This window comes from Mycteria americana, chromosome 17, assembly GCF_035582795.1.
Source record: "Mycteria americana isolate JAX WOST 10 ecotype Jacksonville Zoo and Gardens chromosome 17, USCA_MyAme_1.0, whole genome shotgun sequence".
NCBI classification, from domain to species: Eukaryota; Metazoa; Chordata; class Aves; order Ciconiiformes; family Ciconiidae; genus Mycteria; species Mycteria americana.
The window spans coordinates 9267336-9291495 of record NC_134381.1 but is presented as its reverse complement, the minus strand read 5'-3'; the positions used below and the strand labels follow the sequence as shown (position 1 = coordinate 9291495).

General features: G+C 52.8%; 3 protein-coding genes across 22 annotated transcripts; all 3 read right to left on the bottom strand.

Annotated features, from left to right (window-relative positions):
• Window positions 1-616: 616 nt before the first annotated feature.
• Window positions 617-7956, bottom strand: LOC142418041 (general transcription factor 3C polypeptide 5-like). 11 transcript variants are annotated; one of them, XM_075519292.1, is made up of 11 exons: window positions 7806-7956; window positions 7170-7392; window positions 6730-6928; window positions 5461-5656; window positions 4989-5093; window positions 4345-4459; window positions 3561-3641; window positions 2901-2998; window positions 2136-2218; window positions 1690-1832; window positions 617-950 (listed from the first exon to the last, which is right to left on the bottom strand). In XM_075519292.1, the coding sequence occupies exons 1-11, from the start codon at window positions 7953-7955 to the stop codon at window positions 793-795; spliced, it is 1551 nt and encodes a 516-aa protein (XP_075375407.1). In that variant the 5' UTR covers window position 7956; the 3' UTR covers window positions 617-792. The 11 variants fall into 11 exon arrangements, with proteins under 11 accessions (XP_075375407.1, XP_075375408.1, XP_075375418.1 ...); XM_075519293.1 differs by having other exon boundaries at window positions 7170-7344; XM_075519303.1 differs by having other exon boundaries at window positions 7170-7344; window positions 7891-7944.
• Window positions 7957-8620: 664 nt separating this feature from the next.
• On the bottom strand, window positions 8621-16370 carry LOC142418156 (bile salt-activated lipase-like). Its single transcript, XM_075519616.1, has 11 exons — window positions 15346-16370; window positions 14679-14829; window positions 14111-14233; window positions 13566-13763; window positions 13335-13465; window positions 12784-12891; window positions 11973-12090; window positions 10892-11078; window positions 10125-10328; window positions 9424-9621; window positions 8621-8903 (listed from the first exon to the last, which is right to left on the bottom strand). Exons 1-11 carry the CDS (start codon window positions 15409-15411, stop codon window positions 8687-8689), a joined length of 1701 nt encoding a protein of 566 aa, XP_075375731.1. The 5' UTR covers window positions 15412-16370; the 3' UTR covers window positions 8621-8686.
• A 20-nt stretch (window positions 16371-16390) lies between these two features.
• LOC142418157 (general transcription factor 3C polypeptide 5-like) lies at window positions 16391-23791 on the bottom strand. Of its 10 annotated transcripts, none has more exons than XM_075519624.1 (11): window positions 23404-23566; window positions 23005-23204; window positions 22565-22763; window positions 21296-21491; window positions 20824-20928; window positions 20180-20294; window positions 19396-19476; window positions 18736-18833; window positions 17971-18053; window positions 17525-17667; window positions 16391-16727 (listed from the first exon to the last, which is right to left on the bottom strand). In XM_075519624.1, exons 2-11 carry the CDS (start codon window positions 23045-23047, stop codon window positions 16570-16572), a joined length of 1221 nt encoding a protein of 406 aa, XP_075375739.1. In that variant the 5' UTR covers window positions 23048-23204; window positions 23404-23566; the 3' UTR covers window positions 16391-16569. The 10 variants fall into 10 exon arrangements, with proteins under 10 accessions (XP_075375739.1, XP_075375732.1, XP_075375733.1 ...); XM_075519617.1 differs by lacking the exon at window positions 23404-23566 and adding an exon at window positions 23641-23791 and having other exon boundaries at window positions 16392-16727; window positions 23005-23227; XM_075519618.1 differs by lacking the exon at window positions 23404-23566 and adding an exon at window positions 23641-23791 and having other exon boundaries at window positions 16392-16727; window positions 23005-23179.
• Window positions 23792-24160: the final 369 nt, after the last annotated feature.

Below are 24160 nucleotides of genomic sequence, written 5' to 3'. Positions count from 1 at the left end.
TTGCACTTGTAACACACCGGGGAACGCACAAGACTTACAAAATGCCAGCAGATCCTCAATTCCTGTGACTGGCTGGTAACAATCCAGCCAGCACTGGCACACTAATGAGTGGCCAACCTCTGGGGACCTGAAGCTCTGCCCCATTGCCTGCTTCCTTCCATCCTTGCTAACTGCTGGGGAAGTCAAAACGGAATTGAGAAGTGCACTAGCTGGTGAGGACAACATACACGACAGCCCGCAGAAGGGAATTATTGACTGCCGGAAAGCGTGCTTTCCTGCTGGCTTTATTTCCAAGATGGCAAGCGAGGCTCCATGCTGAAGTCATGGCACAGTAGCTTCGTCCCCCTTAGACAAGCAGAAGGGCGGCACCTGCCTTAGGGACTCCAGCAGCACTGGAGTGCCCCCCCAGCACCTCCTCGGGCACCTTTTCTGTTTTCCACATGGCCACCAACTCGGCCAAGGTGCACCTCCCACACACGGAGAGATTTGGGAATGTAACTTCTCCTCTTTCCTGGTGTATTGCCAGCTTGTTTGGATTCTGGGCTCTTTCCTGGGAGTTTGCTGAGCTTGCTTGAGGGCTTATTAGCCAGCAGTTACAAAAACGTAGGCACTGGCTCCCAAACATCCCGAATGACGCCCACCAGCAGGCACCGCAGTCAGTGCAGACAGGCCATCGGCATCTTAGTGCAAGTTCTCTTTCCCACATCCTGGGCACGGCGGCTGAACCCTCAGCGCTCAAGGAACAAGAGCAGAGGCGCTTCTGTCCAACAGCAGCCAGACTGCTCGCCGAGTTCACACATAGTCCAGAATTTCTGTCTCCATTTCGTTTTCACTCCCATCAGAAGGCTTGAAGTCCTCTTCCTCCTCCTCTTCGTCATCCTCATCCTCTCCAGACTCATACGCCAGCTGCTCTTTGCCATCTTCGCTGCTTGTTGTACTTGAGAAAAGAGCTTCAATGGGAAGAAACAAAGAAAGAAAGAAAGAAAGAAAGAAAAAAAGAAAGCAAGCCAAACACTGTGATACCTCTCTCAGTGAAACCTGGGGCATTTGCAGTAGAGTTCATAAAACAAGTGAGAGGAAAGCAGAAGCCAGAGGGGCTCAGCTAATGTTGCACATCTTAATAGAATCTGATCAAGCCCAAAGCAATCTGTTGTCACACTCACACTCCAGGAATGCTAGCGGAACAGCAGCTGATCTGCAGTGCTGTGCCTCCGCTCCTAGCTGGTTCTGACCTAATTCACCGGGATACTGCCCTGGCCCAGTATCACGCAAAAATGATTTCCTCACTTCTTGTTCAATTAATAACATCAACAGAAAGTAAAATGCCACCCACAGACACATCAGGAAGAGTAAGGTCTTGATTATCACTGGGCAAAGGCATTTAAAACCTGAAGGCCGTCGTAGTGGGAAGATGAAGCAGAAAACCTTTACTCCCAGCCATTCCTAATCCCAACCCACGTTCACGCTGCAGGACAACAGCCTCAGCTCACGCAGCGTGATGAGCGAGAACACAAAGAACACCAGATGTAGCGCAAAGGACGAGGCAACTACAGGAACGCTACTGCCCCGGTGCTGACTGCAACATCCTTATTCAGCCCACAACGTCTAACACCAGCAGGAAGGCAGTAATACGCTGCAGTAGTAGGCAGGAAGGTAGTAATACACTTTGAGGGTCAGAAGCATCCTTACCGGGTCTCGTGGATCTGATTATCTGCTTTATCATCAGAGACATGGCATCTCGCAGGTCATCACTAGTCTTTGGAAGGCACCACCCATCCCGCTCCGTGCACTCTGACTCTGTGCCGTCATTCCGACGGATGATTTTCTGTAGGCTAAAAAGCAGCAAAAGGCAAGGAAAGGTTAGCCTTCTATGTTCAGGTGTAGGCTTCGAAGCAGACAGACTATGCCTTACTTCCATTTTCCTTCACCGAGTTGGACTAGCATATTTGGTTATCCACGGAATTGTCATAAGGGAAAGGAAGTTCATGTGTGAAAAGCCTGTTCTATTTTTATTCAGAAGCCAAACACCTCTTAAGTTTTTTCTGGTCAAGGAGAGAGAGGGGAAGGGACTGGATACGAACACTAGGCTTTGAAATCTAGCTCTCACAGAAGACTTGGCCGCCAGCGTGCAATACCTTTCCACATTCAAGTCACAGAGCTGGTAGAACATCTGCCGATAAGGGGGTAGGGCTCCTTCTCGGAAAATGTAGATGGATTCCTAAGAGGAGGAAAGAAGGAAAGGATTCACGTGCATTTTATGGTGTAGCAGGACAACTCTGGCATAACTGAAAAGTGCTTCCGATGGGCTGATTCAAGAACAAGGCACTTCCAACACAAATCAGTTCCAAGGCATAGCTCTGCATATGGCAAAAGAGAAAGCCGAATGAGGGATGCAGCAGAATTTCACTGCAGCCGTAGTCACAGCAGCGCAGTCGGCCAGAGAACGCGCTTCACCTCGTCAAACTGCACCTCTGTCTGCAGCCTGGTGCTGCGTAACAGTGGATCATAGGTTTCATTCTAGCAAAAAGGGAAGAATAAAAGACTCCCGTTTAAATATTTACTTTGCCCTGCTGGATTTTGCAGGACGACCTGATAAACACATGCTGATTTTTTGCACTTCACTGCCCATAAAGGAGTGCCAGTTTTATCAACTGAAACACAATGCTCACCACAGCTAAGACTAGGGCTGAGAGTACCAATCCCATCTTGCAGCATGTAAGAAATACATTCAGCGCACAGCAGGTCAAGTTCTGTAGTGATGTGTACAGACAGCAGCTTCCCAGGTAAACCTGAGGACATCAACTCACTCACAACTGTCCCCCTAATGACTGCAAAAAACAGGAAACACCCCTTTTTCACTAAGCTATTTCGAGATTCTGGTAAAAGAGAGTAATGCTGACCTTCAGCTTATACCTGCTGGAGGCAGGCTTTTTTGCACCAGATGCACCAGACGTACCAAGCCCCTGTTTCAGATCATGTACACTGACTGGATGACTTACTGAAAGACAAAAAAAGAGAGTCCTAATTAGGGACATCTTTCACTCCGTGGCATTGTACTGTCACGTCTCCACGTTGATTCAACTTTGCTGGTCAGCACAAACCAGACCAACCCAGCAGCTGAGCACGTGCTGCTCGTTCTTCAGAGACGTTACCGGACGCTCACAGGAGAGGCGGTGAGCTTGGCAGCTTTTTCTGCAGCGTGTCTGTTCATAACTTTAACCTTTTCTACTCTCCCTTGACAAACACAAGAGAACAACTCTCCCCTTACTCTGCACCATCACTGAACAGAAGTGAATGCTGAATTCCCAGCGTTGCCCCCAGAACTCCCTTCTGTCTGCTAACAGATACTGTGGCTCAGCCAGACGTGCATTCAGGCCTCTCACACCACTTCCCAGCATCAGACTCTTCTACTGGCTTTAACAGCAGCACCATACCACAACCAGAAATAAAGCTCCAACCAATTTTGGCTCAGCTGGAACACGGGAAGACCCTTCCCTACTGCGACTCGGGTAAACAAAGAAGCAGAAGAGCCGGACAGCCCTTCTGCTGGCACAGCATACCTGGCTTCTTGACAGTGATGGGCAGACTGTAGTTATACGTGCTGCGTTTTGCTTTCACGGGCATATCACTGGGGGCGTAACCTAGAGGTGAAAAAAGAAAACCAATCGTGAATTGAGGGCAAGCGCCCTGCAGAGCATCCCTAGCTCAGAAACAGAGGTGCTGGACTGCTGCGTCAAAGGCTGGCTGGTCTCTGGGATATGCTGCCTTAAGCAAGGCGGGGAGAGGAGACCTATCAGATCAACAAACCCCTTTAACCTGGACGGAGGGAGATGTGATCTGATGGTAACGACCGCATGCCAGCTCTGTCACAGACTTATTGGATGACCTAGAAAGTCCTTTCCCTCAACTTGCCCTCTGCAAAATCAGAGCATGGGAACCCTCTGTCCCAAAGTCCGAGACCTCACGTCCAGCACAAGATGCTGAGGTCCTGGAGGAAAAGCGACTAGGTAAGCAACAGAATCTACTGCTCAGTGCCTCCCCTGTGCCAGAGGGAAGACGGTCTGCTACATCCACTTGGGCTTGGAACACATGGAGGAGGAAAGTCAGCCAGCAGTCCGTTGCGTTTGCAATGTGCCAAATGAGGAAAGACGTAATATTGCATACTATGAAACAAAGTAGTAAAGGAGTCTACAGAAGAACTACTGTAAGCAACAGACTCAAAAGGTGTCATCTTCATCAGAGCAGAACTAGGGCAAAAGAGTTTGAAAAACAAGCCAAAAGAAAAGTACTACCAGGATTAACCAGAAAGCAGAGAGAGCGTCTCTCTGGTTTGGGCCCTTTTACCGTATTTCATTCCACAGCGAATTCGGAAGTCCAGCACTTGATAAATCTTTGCTTCAGGGTGTTTTCGGGGGTCATACCCAAACCTAACCCATAAGCTTCTCCAAGGACCTGTTAACTGCACAAACACACGTGGGGGAAGATGGTTACAAAAAAACAGCACAGCGTTGCAGAGTTTCTTAGAAAATTCTCGTATTTCCCCTCGTTGCCCCAAAAGTCTTTTTCTGTCTTTTACCAGCATCTTCCACACTTGCCACACCGCTATTCATAAGCTGAAACTTGGGCAATCAATGCATCAAAGCCCAAATATTTGCGTGCTTTCACAAACTAACTGGCAAGGTCACCACAAAGTGTGGGTTTGCAAAAATTCTGCTATTGTTGCCGGATGGACACTCAATTTGAGCATCTGACTGAACTGCAAAGCCAATTAGAACCAATGGAGCAAAGAGTTACTGAATCCTCCATGGTTTTAACTTCTGTTCAAAAGCAAGGCTTTCCTTCCCTCTTCCTCTTTACATAACGTGAAGCTCCGGTACTTAGTGGTGGGACCTCAGAAACTGTAAAGAACCAGGAACACCCAGCTGATGCTGCCTTGCTCTGCCTCCTCGCAGCCTCCGACAGGCACAAGGCCAGATGCACAGACTTACCATGTAATAGGCCAAATACGGCAACAGAAGTTTCAGCTTGTCCGGGTGCACACTGATATTGGCTTTTACTGCGTTCCGAGACCACACAGGACGGACTTCAAAGAGCTAAAATAACACAGAAACAACCGTGGAAACAGGGGGAAGTGGGCTACTAATGGCAGTTCAGCTTTCCAAGCGGACTTTCTTCCGTATCGGGGCCTTTGGCCCTCAGTATGAGCTATCAGCACAGTAATGTAAGAACTAGAGGCACAAAAAGGAACTTAACGTGAGTTGGCTGCAAAGACAGATTCAAATCTTGACTTGCATAATTGAACTGAAGACAGCAGTGCCAGCAGCGTCTACCGATACTTGCTGTATCAGTCAGTTACAATCACCAAGACTTTTGGGGGGAGTCAGAGAAAAGGGCTGCATGCAGTTTTTTCCTACACAGCACGCTGCAGCACAGCGCTCAAGTCAGGAGTAAGGCACGCACCTTCCTCAGCTCTTCCTCCACCTTTTTATCCACAGGATTGGTGCACATTTTCTTCCAGGTCTGTACGGCAGCATCCAGGGGTTGCGTTGGGATTTCTTCATCATCAAAGTTCACAAAGATAGCGTTGTGCGGGCGACGGGCCCTGCTGAGGCCAATCAGGTTCTCCCCAGACACCTGGGGATTGTTGTACCCCTCCCTAAGACAGAGGGAAAGGATCGGGTTTGCTTCCTGCCTGTGGCACACACGGACTCGGAGCCTTCACGGGAACATGCCAAAATGGAAGTTTGTGCTCCACACTTCCGAAGAGAAGGGACTCAGCCATGCGAGCAATGGGTTGGTTTATCTTTGGCCCCACCTGCCTACGGATCTTGGAATCACATACCGGTACCATGAAAGACTCTTGTGACACCACTGAGGAAAGAACATTCCAATTAAAAAACCCTGCAAAGCTACATCCAGTGGCACAATGACTGAGGTCCCCTGTACTATCTGACAGAAAACCCCCAGGCAGCCGGCGACTGATCGGCATGAAATGCATTTGCAGCACAAAAGGCTTCACCCTCTGCATTTGCTCCACTGTAGCTACTGCAGCTCAGTGGGGTGCGGGGACAAGGCAAGGTGGAAATGCAGCTAAGATAATGGGTTTTTTTTAAGTGCTGATGAAGGACTACAGTGAGAAAATGAAAGATGTTTCTTGTGGGAGATCTCACAGATTGTTCTTCTGGCAAAACCAGCCGGGGGCCAGGAGGGAACAGGTCCGGTGAGCGCCCTCACGGGAACATATGGCATCGACTCCTGCACGCTCCCCCCTCGGCTCCAGCCCACTGGAAGCAGGCAGAAAGCCAGGCTCACTGCACCCCACGCTGCGTGGGGCGTGCTGGGGGAGGCAGTCGCCTGCACCAGATCACCAATACGGGCAAGTCCTCAAGCGGACTTTTGCCGAGGTTCTGCTGCCAGGCAGTTTCTCAAGCTCTTTTGCCTCTGTTGTGCCAAATCAAGAGGGATAAAACAGAAGGGGGCAGCAGCTTTAACAGGTGAAATACATGAACAATGTATTTAGTGCTGCCCTGATGCTTCAAGAGCACAGATCCTATAACCACACTGAAGTCAGAATGGATTGGAGGCATCACTTGAAAAGTGGTGAAGAAGGAAATCTTCGCTTGAAGACTTGTCTGGTAGAAGTATACACCAAACCACAAAAATGTTTCGCTGCCTCTCCATTCCAGAACCAACACAGCTGTTTACTACATTATGAGAAAAGGCACTCACCGGTGTTGTATATCTGGCCGATAAAAATAGTCAACGGGAGTGTCCAGACGCGAGAAAATTGGTGGCGGGATGTAGAGAGGTAATTCTCGATTGAAAAATTCTTCCTTCTCTGGTTTGAGCATTAGGACTTTGTCATACATGGAGGTTGGCTTGCCATCGGGACCAGAGTGCATTGCCAGGTACTGGAAATCAGACATTCCTGTAAGAAACAAAGGTTAAAACACGGTGAAGTTCATTGTGAATACAACAATATTTCTCACAACGCTCAACGTTCAGGAGCGGGAGTCTGATAAGGCTATGCAAAGGTTTATACAGCAAGGAGGCTGTGACAACAGCAGACGCGATTGTCCTTCCAGTCCTCAATTCTCAGAGGGAAACACTTCCCTCTCCCCTCACACATGCTCGTCGTTAAGCCACGTGGACCCACATCCAAGTCTTACCTTGAAATTTGTAAACGGTGGTGACGGTCCCAAGAATCTCCATTTCAAACCGGACTTCCGGCCGGATTTGCTCTTCCGTGCCCAACTGCTGCTTCTTCTTGGTCCTCCTCTTCACCTTGAGCAGCACGGTGGAGGTGGGGAAGCGATTGGCACACACGGGATGGCAGTAGGGGTCCTTGGGGCGGAAATACAGCTCCAGCCTTTTGGCAGGGTCCGCATAGATCTGTCAGCAAGGGCAGGCACAGTCTCCCTTCGCGTCGCACCCGCGCACCCGTCTCCCCCGCGCTCTCTTTGCCGACAGCCCCCGGCCCCACACCCCCACACCCGTGGCCACCAGCCCCTTCCCCTCGCGCCGCCGCAGGGACATGAGCCCCTGCTCCGCCAACACCGGCACCACACCACGGGGACGCGCAGCCGCTCCCATCCGGCCCGACGCCGCCCGTCTCCTCCCTCGCGGACAGCAGCGGCCCAGGCGAGCGGCATCGCCCCGAAAACACGCGTGGAGCCTCCGCGGGGGGCTGCTGGGCCCGAGCGGCCCGGACAGGGGGGCCCACAGCGGGGTGCCGCCTGGCCCCGGCCCGCCCCCGCCTCCAGCCCCCTCCCCGGCCCACCCCCAGCCCCCGCGGCCCCCCTCACCCGCGACACCCCCTGCTCTCCTCCCAGCGTCCGCAGCATGGCCCCGACGTCCCGCACCAGCCCCGGGTACTCCACGCACACCAACCGCGGCGTGCGGGGCAGCTCCAGCACGGCAGAGCCCCGCTCCCCCCACCGCCTCTCCGCCGCCATCGCTCCCCCGCCCCGGGCCCTCCCGGCACCCGCCCCCCGACCCGCGGGCCGCGGCACAAACGTTCCGCCGCAGGACGGTTCCTACGGCGGCGGCGCGGGGCCTGGCCGGGCCCGGCGTGGGTGGCGGGGGGCGTGGGTGCGGAGGTGGGGATGTGGGTAGGGAGAGGGCTTGGGTGCGGAGGTGGGGACGTGGGTAGGGAGAGGGCGTGGGTGCGGAGCTGGGGGCGTGGGTGCGGAGGTGGGGGCCGGCGGGCACTCGTGCTCCAGTGTGGTGTCACCTCCCCCGCCGGTTTCCTTTCCCCTCTTCAAGTTCCTGAGGCGATTTCTGTGCACGAATGGCAACAGCTCACCGGTTGCTTTGCGTGCCTGTGTTACAACTGTGATTCTCTAAGAGCTGCTGGCTCTCAGCGTGGATGTGGATGGTGAGGCGGGGACAGCCAGAGGACAGGTCAGGATCGGGCCCGTCCTGCCGGCAACGAGGGAAAACAGGCCCTGAGCCCAACGGCTGGCAGAGCAGGCCGAGCCGCGGCTCTCGGGTGCCAGCAGCTTCCCCGGGACATTGCTGGGCTTTGGGTCGGGGGAACACGCTTGGCCCAGGGCCTGGATGGCGCTTGCTGCCCGACCTTCGTGTTGGGGAGAAAACCCTGGCACGGCAAAGACACAGAGCAGCCAGAATTGCTCAGTCACAAGCAAGCCTTTAATGAACTGGGCCCATCTTTAAAAGGTGTTTTTTAAAAGGTGTTCCATGGCAGTTTGTCGATCACGGAGATGTTGGCAACCTGCGGCAGACTCAGATAGTCTGAGTTCCAGAAAGTCACGTACTGGGCTTTCAGATTCTGCTTCACAGAGTTCTGGTTTATCTTGTTGTTGATTTCCAGGTAGTAACCCTCTTCACGGGTGTAGAGTGGCCAGTTAACGGGCACCTCTGAATTCCCTTTGTTGGGATCACTGGGAAAAAAGGAGACAGAGAAATTCAGTTTCATCAGGGCAGCTTGTGGATGCAGCAAGGCTTGTGGTGTTTGGCAGGGACCCCGTCGGCTCAAGCGAGGCTTTAAGGGAGTGCAAAGAGAGAGTCTGACATTGGGACAAGCAACAGCAATCCTGCCTGCTAGGAGCAGCTTGCCGACCTGCAGGCCCTCCTTTGGTCCCCACTAGCATCATCCCGGGCTGCAGACAGGGACTTAACTCCTGCCTGAACGCCAGGACTCGGAAACCAACCTCATTGTTAAGTTTAAGAAGAGTTCACAAGTTCTGAAAACTTGTGACAGCTTCTGCTGGCCCCAGGTGTTCTCTGGATGAGGAGGACCCAGAGCAAACTCCACCGCTGGGAGACACAGAGCCAGGCTCACAAGACGAGGGCAGACAGAGGACACCCCGCCTGGGGGAATGGCTCCTCAGAAGTTAATAGGCAAAAGCAGCAGGTTGAAGTGCTTCAGCAAGCCTCAAATGGGGAACTGGCGTCACTCACCCTGTCCTGGCAAAGTTGGTCCAGTAAGCAATCATGGCACCCGAGACAGTCCTGTGCTTGGGCAGGTAGCCCAGGGGGGAGGCAAAGGGCTTCCCAAACACGTACTGCAGGTCATCAGCGTGGTCCGCCCCTACCCAGCTTGGGTAGACGGGCATTCGGGATGGCTGGGAGAACAAGTAGCTGTATGTCTTGGCACTCCTGGGGAAATAAAAGAGACTTGCTAAGCAGCTGCGAGCGGAGAGCAGAGGAAGGGGTGCGGATTCATAACCACGCTCCAAATACCGGCAGAGCCAGCATTCGGCCTTGGAAGATGCTCACATCCACCTAAGAGGTGCTCTCAGCAGAAAACATCCTTCTGTCTGGTAATTTTTATCTCCCATTTCTGATTAGCACCCTAACCCTCACTTCATCCAACTGCCATGTCTCGTGGCATCAAACATCGCCAGGAGGAAGTCTGATGTTTGTAAGAAGCAAAAACTTGTTTCAATGGGAATTTAAAGCAAGTTCCTAGCATGACTCCCTTGCAGCATTAGGGAAATAGCGTTTGTACGAGCCACGCTAAGTGTGTACTCGGTACCAAAAAGCCTGCCTCCTCCTTCAAGTTCAGCCCTCTCACCGTGCTCCAAAGCCCCCTGCGCTGGAAACGCAGCCTTTCGGCCCCCAGGCAGGCTTTGGGCTCCTGCCAGGGCTGAGCTGCTCACCGGGCATTCTGCACGTGCAGATTCAGTGCCCCCTGTGTGGGAACCAGGAAGATGTAGTCAGTAATCAGGTCCACCACTGTCCTCTTCATGACCTCCTGGTCCGGCTTGTCACCCCACACTTGCGTGTAGAGATTGTATGTCACGTTGGCTCCATGCTCGCCCCTGTCCACGGTAAGTCCTTTGATCAAATTATAGACCTCGTTCCTGAAAAGACAAGTAGTATCAACTCATTACAGACCGGCACCTTCAAGCGGGGCAGGGCTCATGGAAACGGACCCCAGCTCCCGTTGACGTTGACATCCAACCCTGGGGTTAGCAATGGTTTGGTGGAGTAAAAGCCAGTGATTTCATTCCAGGTCTTAGATGGCGGGCATGTGCTTCCCAGCTTTCCCAGCAGGACAGCCTGGGGCCAAATTGGCCACAAGCTCCTTTTGCCCGCAAAGAGGAGTCTTACGGGGCGGGCGCCCAGCATGTCTGGCATGTACCTGCTCTGGACAGAGAGCATCAGGGCTGCCAAGCCTATCGCTGGTGCTGAGTTCAGGGTTCAGGAGCACCTTAAAGATATATGGGGAGGCTTCCCCACTCGCTGGTCCTTTCTCTTGAAGGCTCTGGACTTGGCAACATAGGCCCTAGGCACCCTGGCTTGGAGCGAGATCCTGCTTGGAAAGTAGTGCCCTGTCCACTCAGGTCTAAGTCCTTGGAGTTTGGGGGCTACATTAAAGATAAGGTTCCTCCTGTTGAGGGTTTTAAGAGCGTCCTTCACTTACGCAGTGATTTTCACAAGTGGGCGGTTGATAGCAGGTAAATCAATGCCAGCAAAGATGTGTCCATCCATGTTATTGACCCCAGCAATGTAGTCAATGTCAGCAGTGTTGGCAAAGAGGTTCTCTGGCATGTCTGGGAGGAAGTCTCCATCGATGACAGGAGCGAAGACCAGCGTGTGAACCAGGGGAGCTGCAGCAGGAGACAAAACCGGAGTCCGTTAGGAGCTGAGAAAAGACCAATGTGTGGCCTGGCATATCCCACGGCTCAAGGAACTGTGGAAGGAATAGGCTGAGGTGAACGAGAGCTTGGGTGGTGACTTCAGCGTGACCACAGGATCACGTTCAGTAAACCTCATGCCTGTAGGCAGGGGAGAGGAGCAAAAGGTCTGCCAGCCAAGGACTGGCAGGTAACAGCAGCAATTCCTCTCCTCCTTCCCCCAGCCCCTTCCCAAAAAGCCCAGCCAAAGGTAGGGAAGAGCAGAACTTCTCCTCCCCACCCCATCTGCCTGCGCTCACTCATTGCCAGGACAGCCGGCTCCGGCCCATGCAGCTGCACAGCAGTGGCTTGGCCACTCTCTGTCCTGAGCAAGGCTAAATACTGGGGCTACGTACCAGGAGCATGAGGAGGGCGAGGAGGAGAGGAGAGTCTTCTTGGGAAAGAGATTCTCACAGGCGGCAAAAGCAGGAGCGTTCCCTACCTGCTGCGAGAGTCCTACACTCCACCCAGCGACTCAAATGAAAATAGCAGGGTTGTGGTCAATTATGTTTTGTTTGTAAGCTGTGTTCTGGAATTGCTCTTGCTGCTTCCACAGAACAGAAAGCCCAAACAGGGCTTTGTTTTGGAGCCAAGGCATGGCCCTTGGATAATTCCTCTGCCACCGCTGCCACTGCACGATCAACAGTGTTCACTCAGCGCAATGTGCACCTGCCTGTGGAAGGGCAACTGCGAGAGCTGTCATTATTGTCCCCTTTCTGAAGGACACAAGCACTGCTTCAACACTCCCGGCAATCGCCCCAGCGTCCCGTCAAAGGCACGGTGAGCCCTGTGTGGGTGGGGGACCACAGCAGGGCCCGGGGGACTCACAGGGCAGGTGGATCAGCTGCAGGTGGTAGGCCAGCGTCAGAGCTTTGGGGTCAGATACGCGCAAGCAGTTGGCCAAGTCGGTGGTGTTCTCTGTGGGGCAGCCCACCTTTTGTCCAAGCTGCAGGAGAAGAGAGAGAAACCTACCAGCATTACACTCTGAAGCCAGGCTTCCTTACCAGCTTCACCGAGGCAGAGGTTGGTTTTAATCTCAAAGCAGCATGTTTCCAAAGCTCTGTGTTTGGCAGCATGGCTACTGCCAAATCCCTTGCTAGTTATGCTCTTCACAGAATCACAGAATCGCAGAGGTTGGAAAAGACCTTTAAGATCATCGAGTCCAACCGTAAACCTAACACTGCCAAGACCACCACTACACCATGTCCCTAAGCACCTCAGCCAAACGTCTTTTAAATACCTCCAGGGATGGGGACTCAACCACTTCCCTGGGCAGCCTGTTCCAATGCTGGACAACCCTTTCAGTGAAGTAAAATTTCCTAATATTCAGTCTAAACCTCTCCTGGCACAACTTGAGGCCATTTCCTCTCATCCTATGGCTTGCTACTTGGGAGAAGAGACTGACCCCCGCCTCTCTACAACCTCCTTTCAAGGTAGCCGTAGAGAGCAATAAGGTCTCCCCTGAGCCTCCTTTTCTCCAGGCTAAACAACCCCAGTTCACTCAGTCGCTCCTCATAAGACTTGTGCTCCAGACCCTTCACCAGCTTCATTGCCCTTCTTTGGAAACGCAAAGGGAACCTCTTCTCTAGGGAATCCCTGGTTTTGTTTCCCATTCCCTCAAGCGAGACTTGCACCCTACCTTTGTAGCCCAGGCAAGCGGCTCTTTCTGGATGGCCCAGCTGCAGAGACCGACCCCGCTCTGGCTGATGGCTCTCTTGAACAGGCCCTTGTTCTTTGGGCTCAACATCTGCGGTGCAAAATAGAAACAAGGGGGGTTCACGTACAAAATGCTGAAGTGACCATCGCCTGCCAGACCCGGCCCATCCCCTCACAGCTTGTGCACCAGGCCCGGGGAAGCTGCCAGCTCTCGTGCTATTTAACAGTCTCAGCAGTTAAAGTTAAAAGGTGATGGGGTGAGAAGAGGAGCAGAGTAGGGGGACATGGCAAGTAAATGCTATTCCACCAGAGGTCCCAAAAGCGAGGACACGTGCCTGCAGCAGTGGGGCTGATTAAACTGAAGAAGGAGGAGCGGCCACAAAGCAAAGAGGCCGAGCATTGCTGTCCCCGGGCAGGAGAGGACGTTAATCAGGCAGCGTGTGCGGAGGAAAGTGGCCGAGTGCCAAGGGGACCATCTCTCCCCTTTACAGAGAAGAGAAGTGGCTCTGGTGGGGTCCGACAAAGACAACACACCTGCAGGGAGACACTGGCAGCACCGGCTGATTCCCCAAAGATGGTGATGTTTTCTGGGTCACCCCCAAAGGCCTTGATATTCCTCTTCACCCAGGCAATCGCCATGTGCTGGTCCTTCAGCCCGTAGTTCCCTGAGCAACAGAGAGCACCCACCACTGAGCAAGGGCGCAGCAAAGCTGATAAGCTGGGGACCCGTGACAGGGTCCCCTGAGGAGGGAGCAGCTACGGTACCTGGCAAGTTTGCGTCTCCGGTGCTCAGGAAGCCCAGGGGCCCCAGGCGATAGTTGATGGTCACCACGATCACGTTGCCCCGCACGGCAATCTCCTCGCTGTCGTACAGGTAGTTATTGAGGAAGTTGGCTCCCTGGCCCCCTCCTACAAGGAAGGCGCCGCCGTAGATCCAGATCATCACTGGCATGTTGGTGGAGACTGGGAGATGAGGAAGAAAAGCAGGGTGAGCTGCAACATAGCTACAAGGTGCCGCCCATCCATCCCCATACCACTCGCTGAGGATCCCTCCACCCAGGCATGAACAGAGACGATGCTCTGCAATAGCCTGGGGGCAAGAAAGGCCACGCTCTGTAGAAGAGGCTGAAACTCCCAACAGGCTGCAGCTGAGGGACATTGGTTGACATGGCTCCCACCTTTCCCTCTGAAAATCAGTGCTCCTGGCACTTGCCCGCTCTGGGAACGTAGCTGCTGAGAGATGCTCCAGAGCAATTTGTGCACAAACGGCAACTGAGAATCTCCTCCCCAGGTCTCTGCCAAGCACATACTCTGTTTCCTCCCTTGAGGGATCCAGATGTTCAGATAGAGACAGTCCTCGCTCCCGCGGACATCAGTTTGTGTAAGCGTCATCTGCATGCAGCGATTTTTGAATTCTTTTGCCTGCAGTGTTCCTGAGAGGAGAGAGGGAAGACAGCACATCCTAGTTAGAGGCATCAACTCCATCCTTTGGTTGCAAGCTCTCTGTCCGTCCGTCCATCCTCTCCTCTGCGAGTCCAGTGCAGAGGCAGCAAAGCCTCCCCAGCCACTGTGACCGGTCTGAGGGAGTGACAAAGTGGGACCCTTTCCCACGTGAACTAGCTCTGGACAGCCAAGGCATGGGGAGGGGAGATGATGCAGGTGCCATGCAGCGGTTTTGGTACTTCACGTGGTTACGTGAGTTGCTTGGGAATGCTTAGACACAGACTCTCATACCCACCATGAGACTAAGAGCCTTTTCATGGCGCTGCTTAATACGTGAAAGCAGGCAACAGCATCTTTGGCTGGTCAATGACGGACTAAAGAGAGGGAAGCGAAAATAAAAGCCCAAACCAAAGGCATTCAAAACTTGGATCTTACCATCCCAGCCAGGATGAGGTTGGGGGTCTTCCAGAGTCTTTGGAGGGGCAGCAAAGGGGATCCCTCTGAAGATGTCAATGTACTTCCCAAAGAGTCCCAGCTTTTTACTCTCGCCTTCCACAAAACCGCCCTCGGTGTACACCACGCCCAGCTACACGTGGTACCATTGAGAAGAGAAAATCCATTGCACAGTCCTTCATGCCTCTGGCTTCCCGTGTTGCCAGCACCCACACCTTGCCCTGCCCGGGCCCCCAGATGGACCCACTCACAGCCCGCCTTCCCCAGCCACCCCTTTGGACCCTTGTGGAAAGCCCACAGGGAGCTGCCACTGGAGATGTGCCCGCGCAGATGTCCTGCAGGCTGCCCTTTGGAGCAGACAGGCAGCAGCAATTCCCCTGCACTCCCAAAGATAAATGGCAGAAGGTGAGGACCTTCAGCCTGAAGATGTAAACCAGGCCAGACCTGACACAGAGCTGCGCTGGAACTTTTGGAAAAACGTTGGTGAGAGCCTTTGCCACGTTTAGGGCAGGAACACACCCTGCCTTGGCTGTCATGGTCTGCAGGCCCTCTTTCATGGGCTCCAGACCGGACACAGCAGGATTTTGCTCATTCAGACAGGCACAGGCAAAATGTCTGGCAAAGCCATGAGAAGTGCTTTTGTACTTACGGTTGCAGCCCACGCTACCCCAACGTAGGAGCACAAGGCAAAGCACAGGATCTCCCAGCGAGCCATGGTGACTGCACACCTGAAGAGCCAGTCCCCAAATGGACGTGGACGTATATATAGCTAGGAGTGCAGCTGCGTGTCAGTGCCGTGACCTGACTTGGCTCTAAGGTTAATCAGGGGAACCTCTACACACTTGTCCTTCAGTAGGCTGAGGCCAAACCATGGCTGAGGTAGACTGGCGTCACTGTGTGAGAGCCCTGCAGATGTTGTTTTGTGTGCTGGAGGCCAAACCTAAGGAAATATCTCAGTCTGACAAAACTCCAGAGAACATAAAAAAAGCCGAAGCCTTGAGAAGCCTCGCACAAGCGCAGGAGGCTGAAATCATACTAAACCATGCATTAGAGCATATTCTTGGCCACTAATGAGAAACCTTGCACTTGTAACACACCGGGGAACGCACAAGACTTACAAAATGCCAGCAGATCCTCAATTCCTGTGACTGGCTGGTAACAATCCAGCCAGCACTGGCACACTAATGAGTGGCCAACCTCTGGGGACCTGAAGCTCTGCCCCATTGCCTGCTTCCTTCCATCCTTGCTAACTGCTGGGGAAGTCAAAACGGAATTGAGAAGTGCACTAGCTGGTGAGGACAACATACACGACAGCCCGCAGAAGGGAATTATTGACTGCCGGAAAGCGTGCTTTCCTGCTGGCTTTATTTCCAAGATGGCAAGCGAGGCTCCATGCTGAAGTCATGGCACAGTAGCTTCGTCCCCCTTAGACAAGCAGACGGGCGGCACCTGCCTTAGGGACTCCAGCAGCACTGGAGTGCCCCCCCAGCACCTCCTCGGGCACCTTTTCTGTTTTCCACATGGCCACCAACTCGGCCAAGGTGCACCTCCCACACACAGAGAGATTTGGGAATGTAACTTCTCCTCTTTCCTGGTGTATTGCCAGCTGGTTTGGATTCTGGGCTCTTTCCTGGGAGTTTGCTGAGCTTGCTTGAGGGCTTATTAGCCAGCAGTTACAAAAACGTAGGCACTGGCTCCCAAACATCCCGAATGACGCCCACCAGCAGGCACCGCAGTCAGTGCAGACAGGCCATCGGCATCTTAGTGCAAGTTCTGCTTTCCCACATCCTGGGCACGGCGGCTGAACCCTCAGCGCTCAAGGATCAAGAGCAGAGGCGCTTCTGTCCAACAGCAGCCAGACTGCTCGCCGAGTTCACACATAGTCCAGAATTTCTGTCTCCATTTCGTTTTCACTCCCATCAGAAGGCTTGAAGTCCTCTTCCTCCTCCTCTTCGTCATCCTCATCCTCTCCAGACTCATACGCCAGCTGCTCTTTGCCATCTTCACTGCTTGTTGTACTTGAGAAAAGAGCTTCAATGGGAAGAAACAAAGAAACAAAGAAAGAAAGAAAGAAAGAAAGAAAGAAAGAAAGAAAGAAAGAAAGAAACAAAGAAAGAAAGAAAGAAAGAGAGAAAAAGAAAGCAAGCCACACACTGTGATACCTCTCTCAGTGAAACCTGGGGCATTTGCAGTAGAGTTCATAAAACAAGTGAGAGGAAAGCAGAAGCCAGAGGGGCTCAGCTAATGTTGCACATCTTAATAGAATCTGATCAAGCCCAAAGCAATCTGTTGTCACACTCACACTCCAGGAATGCTAGCGGAACAGCAGCTGATCTGCAGTGCTGTGCCTCCGCTCCTAGCTGGTTCTGACCTAATTCACCGGGATACTGCCCTGGCCCAGTATCACGCAAAAATGATTTCCTCACTTCTTGTTCAATTAATAACATCAACAGAAAGTAAAATGCCACCCACAGACACATCAGGAAGAGTAAGGTCTTGATTATCACTGGGCAAAGGCATTTAAAACCTGAAGGCCATCGTAGTGGGAAGATGAAGCAGAAAACCTTTACTCCCAGCCATTCCTAATCCCAACCCACGTTCACGCTGCAGGACAACAGCCTCAGCTCACGCAGCGTGATGAGCGAGAACACAAAGAACACCAGATGTAGCGCAAAGGACGAGGCAACTACAGGAACGCTACTGCCCCGGTGCTGACTGCAACATCCTTATTCAGCCCACAACGTCTAACACCGGCAGGAAGGCAGTAATACGCTGCAGTAGTAGGCAGGAAGGTAGTAATACACTTTGAGGGTCAGAAGCATCCTTACCGGGTCTCGTGGATCTGATTATCTGCTTTATCATCAGAGACATGGCATCTCGCAGGTCATCACTAGTCTTTGGAAGGCACCACCCATCCCGCTCCGTGCACTCTGACTCTGTGCCGTCATTCCGACGGATGATTTTCTGTAGGCTAAAAAGCAGCAAAAGGCAAGGAAAGGTTAGCCTTCTACCTTCAGGTGTAGACTTCAAAGCAGACAGACTATGCCTTACTTCCATTTTCCTTCACCGAGTTGGACTAGCATATTTGGTTATCCACGGAATTGTCATAAGGGAAAGGAAGTTCATGTGTGAAAAGCCTGTTCTATTTTTATTCAGAAGCCAAACACCTCTTAAGTTTTTTCTGGTCAAGGAGAGAGAGGGGAAGGGACTGGATACGAACACTAGGCTTTGAAATCTAGCTCTCACAGAAGACTTGGCCGCCAGCGTGCAATACCTTTCCACATTCAAGTCACAGAGCTGGTAGAACATCTGCCGATAAGGGGGTAGGGCTCCTTCTCGGAAAATGTAGATGGATTCCTAAGAGGAGGAAAGAAGGAAAGGATTCACGTGCATTTTATGGTGTAGCAGGACAACTCTGGCATAACTGAAAAGTGCTTCCGATGGGCTGATTCAAGAACAAGGCACTTCCAACACAAATCAGTTCCAAGGCATAGCTCTGCATATGGCAAAAGAGAAAGCCGAATGAGGGATGCAGCAGAATTTCACTGCAGCCGTAGTCACAACAGCGCAGTCGGCCAGAGAACGCGCTTCACCTCTTCAAACTGCACCTCTGTCTGCAGCCTGGTGCTGCGTAACAGTGGATCATAGGTTTCATTCTAGCAAAAAGGGAAGAATAAAAGACTCCCGTTTAAATATTTACTTTGCCCTGCTGGATTTTGCAGGACGACCTGATAAACACATGCTGATTTTTTGCACTTCACTGCCCATAAAGGAGTGCCAGTTTTATCAACTGAAACACAATGCTCACCACAGCTAAGACTAGGGCTGAGAGTACCAATCCCATCTTGCAGCATGTAAGAAATACATTCAGCGCACAGCAGGTCAAGTTCTGTAGTGATGTGTACAGACAGCAGCTTCCCAGGTAAACCTGAGGACATCAACTCACTCACAACTGTCCCCCTAATGACTGCAAAAAACAGGAAACACCCCTTTTTCACTAAGCTATTTTGAGATTCTGGTAAAAGAGAGTAATGCTGACCTTCAGCTTATACCTGCTGGAGGCAGGCTTTTTTGCACCAGATGCACCAGACGTACCAAGCCCCTGTTTCAGATCATGTACACTGACTGGATGACTTACTGAAAGACAAAAAAAGAGAGTCCTAATTAGGGACATCTTTCACTCCGTGGCATTGTACTGTCACGTCTCCACGTTGATTCAACTTTGCTGGTCAGCACAAACCAGACCAACCCAGCAGCTGAGCACGTGCTGCTCGTTCTTCAGAGACGTTACCGGACGCTCACAGGAGAGGCGGTGAGCTTGGCAGCTTTTTCTGCAGCGTGTCTGTTCATAACTTTAACCTTTTCTACTCTCCCTTGACAAACACAAGAGAACAACTCTCCCCTTACTCTGCACCATCACTGAACAGAAGTGAATGCTGAATTCCCAGCGTTGCCCCCAGAACTCCCTTCTGTCTGCTAACAGATACTGTGGCTCAGCCAGACGTGCATTCAGGCCTCTCACACCACTTCCCAGCATCAGACTCTTCTACTGGCTTTAACAGCAGCACCATACCACAACCAGAAATAAAGCTCCAACCAATTTTGGCTCAGCTGGAACACAGGAAGACCCTTCCCTACTGCGACTCGGGTAAACAAAGAAGCAGAAGAGCCGGACAGCCCTTCTGCTGGCACAGCATACCTGGCTTCTTGACAGTGATGGGCAGACTGTAGTTATACGTGCTGCGTTTTGCTTTCACGGGCATATCACTGGGGGCGTAACCTAGAGGTGAAAAAAGAAAACCAATCGTGAATTGAGGGCAAGCGCCCTGCAGAGCATCCCTAGCTCAGAAACAGAGGTGCTGGACTGCTGCGTCAAAGGCTGGCTGGTCTCTGGGATATGCTGCCTTAAGCAAGGCGGGGAGAGGAGACCTATCAGATCAACAAACCCCTTTAACCTGGACGGAGGGAGATGTGATCTGATGGTAACGACCGCATGCCAGCTCTGTCACAGACTTATTGGATGACCTAGAAAGTCCTTTCCCTCAACTTGCCCTCTGCAAAATCAGAGCATGGGAACCCTCTGTCCCAAAGTCCGAGACCTCACGTCCAGCACAAGATGCTGAGGTCCTGGAGGAAAAGCGACTAGGTAAGCAACAGAATCTACTGCTCAGTGCCTCCCCTGTGCCAGAGGGAAGACGGTCTGCTACATCCACTTGGGCTTGGAACACATGGAGGAGGAAAGTCAGCCAGCAGTCCGTTGCGTTTGCAATGTGCCAAATGAGGAAAGACGTAATATTGCATACTATGAAACAAAGTAGTAAAGGAGTCTACAGAAGAACTACTGTAAGCAACAGACTCAAAAGGTGTCATCTTCATCAGAGCAGAACTAGGGCAAAAGAGTTTGAAAAACAAGCCAAAAGAAAAGTACTACCAGGATTAACCAGAAAGCAGAGAGAGCGTCTCTCTGGTTTGGGCCCTTTTACCGTATTTCATTCCACAGCGAATTCGGAAGTCCAGCACTTGATAAATCTTTGCTTCAGGGTGTTTTCGGGGGTCATACCCAAACCTAACCCATAAGCTTCTCCAAGGACCTGTTAACTGCACAAACACACGTGGGGGAAGATGGTTACAAAAAAACAGCACAGCGTTGCAGAGTTTCTTAGAAAATTCTCGTATTTCCCCTCGTTGCCCCAAAAGTCTTTTTCTGTCTTTTACCAGCATCTTCCACACTTGCCACACCGCTATTCATAAGCTGAAACTTGGGCAATCAATGCATCAAAGCCCAAATATTTGCGTGCTTTCACAAACTAACTGGCAAGGTCACCACAAAGTGTGGGTTTGCAAAAATTCTGCTATTGTTGCCGGATGGACACTCAATTTGAGCATCTGACTGAACTGCAAAGCCAATTAGAACCAATGGAGCAAAGAGTTACTGAATCCTCCATGGTTTTAACTTCTGTTCAAAAGCAAGGCTTTCCTTCCCTCTTCCTCTTCACATAACGTGAAGCTCCGGTACTTAGTGGTGGGACCTCAGAAACTGTAAAGAACCAGGAACACCCAGCTGATGCTGCCTTGCTCTGCCTCCTCGCAGCCTCCGACAGGCACAAGGCCAGATGCACAGACTTACCATGTAATAGGCCAAATACGGCAACAGAAGTTTCAGCTTGTCCGGGTGCACACTGATATTGGCTTTTACTGCGTTCCGAGACCACACAGGACGGACTTCAAAGAGCTAAAATAACACAGAAACAACCGTGGAAACAGGGGGAAGTGGGCTACTAATGGCAGTTCAGCTTTCCAAGCGGACTTTCTTCCGTATCGGGGCCTTTGGCCCTCAGTATGAGCTATCAGCACAGTAATGTAAGAACTAGAGGCACAAAAAGGAACTTAACGTGAGTTGGCTGCAAAGACAGATTCAAATCTTGACTTGCGTAATTGAACTGAAGACAGCAGTGCCAGCAGCGTCTACCGATACTTGCTGTATCAGTCAGTTACAATCACCAAGACTTTTGGGGGGAGTCAGAGAAAAGGGCTGCATGCAGTTTTTTCCTACACGGCACGCTGCAGCACAGCGCTCAAGTCAGGAGTAAGGCACGCACCTTCCTCAGCTCTTCCTCCACCTTTTTATCCACAGGATTGGTGCACATTTTCTTCCAGGTCTGTACGGCAGCATCCAGGGGTTGCGTTGGGATTTCTTCATCATCAAAGTTCACAAAGATAGCGTTGTGCGGGCGACGGGCCCTGCTGAGGCCAATCAGGTTCTCCCCAGACACCTGGGGATTGTTGTACCCCTCCCTAAGACAGAGGGAAAGGATCGGGTTTGCTTCCTGCCTGTGGCACACACGGACTCGGAGCCTTCACGGGAACATGCCAAAATGGAAGTTTGTGCTCCACACTTCCGAAGAGAAGGGACTCAGCCATGCGAGCAATGGGTTGGTTTATCTTTGGCCCCACCTGCCTACGGATCTTGGAATCACATACCGGTACCATGAAAGACTCTTGTGACACCACTGAGGAAAGAACATTCCAATTAAAAAACCCTGCAAAGCTACATCCAGTGGCACAATGACTGAGGTCCCCTGTACTATCTGACAGAAAACCCCCAGGCAGCCGGCGACTGATCGGCGTGAAATGCATTTGCAGCACAAAAGGCTTCACCCTCTGCATTTGCTCCACTGTAGCTACTGCAGCTCAGTGGGGTGCGGGGACAAGGCAAGGTGGAAATGCAGCTAAGATAATGGGGTTTTTTTAAGTGCTGATGAAGGACTACAGTGAGAAAATGAAAGATGTTTCTTGTGGGAGATCTCACAGATTGTTCTTCTGGCAAAACCAGCCGGGGGCCAGGAGGGAACAGGTCCGGTGAGCGCCCTCACGGGAACATATGGCATCGACTCCTGCACGCTCCCCCCTCGGCTCCAGCCCACTGGAAGCAGGCAGAAAGCCAGGCTCACTGCACCCCACGCTGCGTGGGGCGTGCTGGGGGAGGCAGTCGCCTGCACCAGATCACCAATACGGGCAAGTCCTCAAGCGGACTTTTGCCGAGGTTCTGCTGCCAGGCAGTTTCTCAAGCTCTTTTGCCTCTGTTGTGCCAAATCAAGAGGGATAAAACAGAAGGGGGCAGCAGCTTTAACAGGTGAAATACATGAACAATGTATTTAGTGCTGCCCTGATGCTTCAAGAGCACAGATCCTATAACCACACTGAAGTCAGAATGGATTGGAGGCATCACTTGAAAAGTGGTGAAAAAGGAAATCTTCGCTTGAAGACTTGTCTGGTAGAAGTATACACCAAACCACAAAAATGTTTCGCTGCCTCTCCATTCCAGAACCAACACAGCTGTTTACTACATTATGAGAAAAGGCACTCACCGGTGTTGTATATCTGGCCGATAAAAATAGTCAACGGGAGTGTCCAGACGCGAGAAAATTGGTGGCGGGATGTAGAGAGGTAATTCTCGATTGAAAAATTCTTCCTTCTCTGGTTTGAGCATTAGGACTTTGTCATACATGGAGGTTGGCTTGCCATCGGGACCAGAGTGCATTGCCAGGTACTGGAAATCAGACATTCCTGTAAGAAACAAAGGTTAAAACACGGTGAAGTTCATTGTGAATACAACAATATTTCTCACAACGCTCAACGTTCAGGAGCGGGAGTCTGATAAGGCTATGCAAAGGTTTATACAGCAAGGAGGCTGTGACAACAGCAGACGCGATTGTCCTTCCAGTCCTCAATTCTCAGAGGGAAACACTTCCCTCTCCCCTCACACATGCTCGTCGTTAAGCCACGTGGACCCACATCCAAGTCTTACCTTGAAATTTGTAAACGGTGGTGACGGTCCCAAGAATCTCCATTTCAAACCGGACTTCCGGCCGGATTTGCTCTTCCGTGCCCAACTGCTGCTTCTTCTTGGTCCTCCTCTTCACCTTGAGCAGCACGGTGGAGGTGGGGAAGCGATTGGCACACACGGGATGGCAGTAGGGGTCCTTGGGGCGGAAATACAGCTCCAGCCTTTTGGCAGGGTCCGCATAGATCTGTCAGCAAGGGCAGGCACAGTCTCCCTTCGCGTCGCACCCGCGCACCCGTCTCCCCCGCGCTCTCTTTGCCGACAGCCCCCGGCCCCACACCCCCACACCCGTGGCCACCAGCCCCTTCCCCTCGCGCCGCCGCAGGGACATGAGCCCCTGCTCCGCCAACACCGGCACCACACCACGGGGACGCGCAGCCGCTCCCATCCGGCCCGACGCCGCCCGTCTCCTCCCTCGCGGACAGCAGCGGCCCAGGCGAGCGGCATCGCCCCGAAAACACGCGTGGAGCCTCCGCGGGGGGCTGCTGGGCCCGAGCGGCCCGGACAGGGGGGCCCACAGCGGGGTGCCGCCTGGCCCCGGCCCGCCCCCGCCTCCAGCCCCCTCCCCGGCCCACCCCCAGCCCCCGCGGCCCCCCTCACCCGCGACACCCCCTGCTCTCCTCCCAGCGTCCGCAGCATGGCCCCGACGTCCCGCACCAGCCCCGGGTACTCCACGCACACCAACCGCGGCGTGCGGGGCAGCTCCAGCACGGCAGAGCCCCGCTCCCCCCACCGCCTCTCCGCCGCCATCGCTCCCCCGCCCCGGGCCCTCCCGGCACCCGCCCCCCGACCCGCGGGCCGCGGCACAAACGTTCCGCCGCAGGACGGTTCCTACGGCGGCGGCGCGGGGCCTGGCCGGGCCCGGCGTGGGTGGCGGGGGGCGTGGGTGCGGAGGTGGGGATGTGGGTAGGGAGAGGGCGTGGGTGCGGAGGTGAGGACGTGGGTGCGGAGGTGGGGGCCGGCGGGCACTCGTGCTCCAGTGTGGTGTCACCTCCCCCGCCAGTTTCCTTTCCCCTCTTCAACTTCCTGAGGCGATTTCTGTGCACGAATGGCAACAGCTCACCGGTTGCTTTGCGTGCCTGTGTTACAACTGTGATTCTCTAAGAGCTGCTGGCTCTCA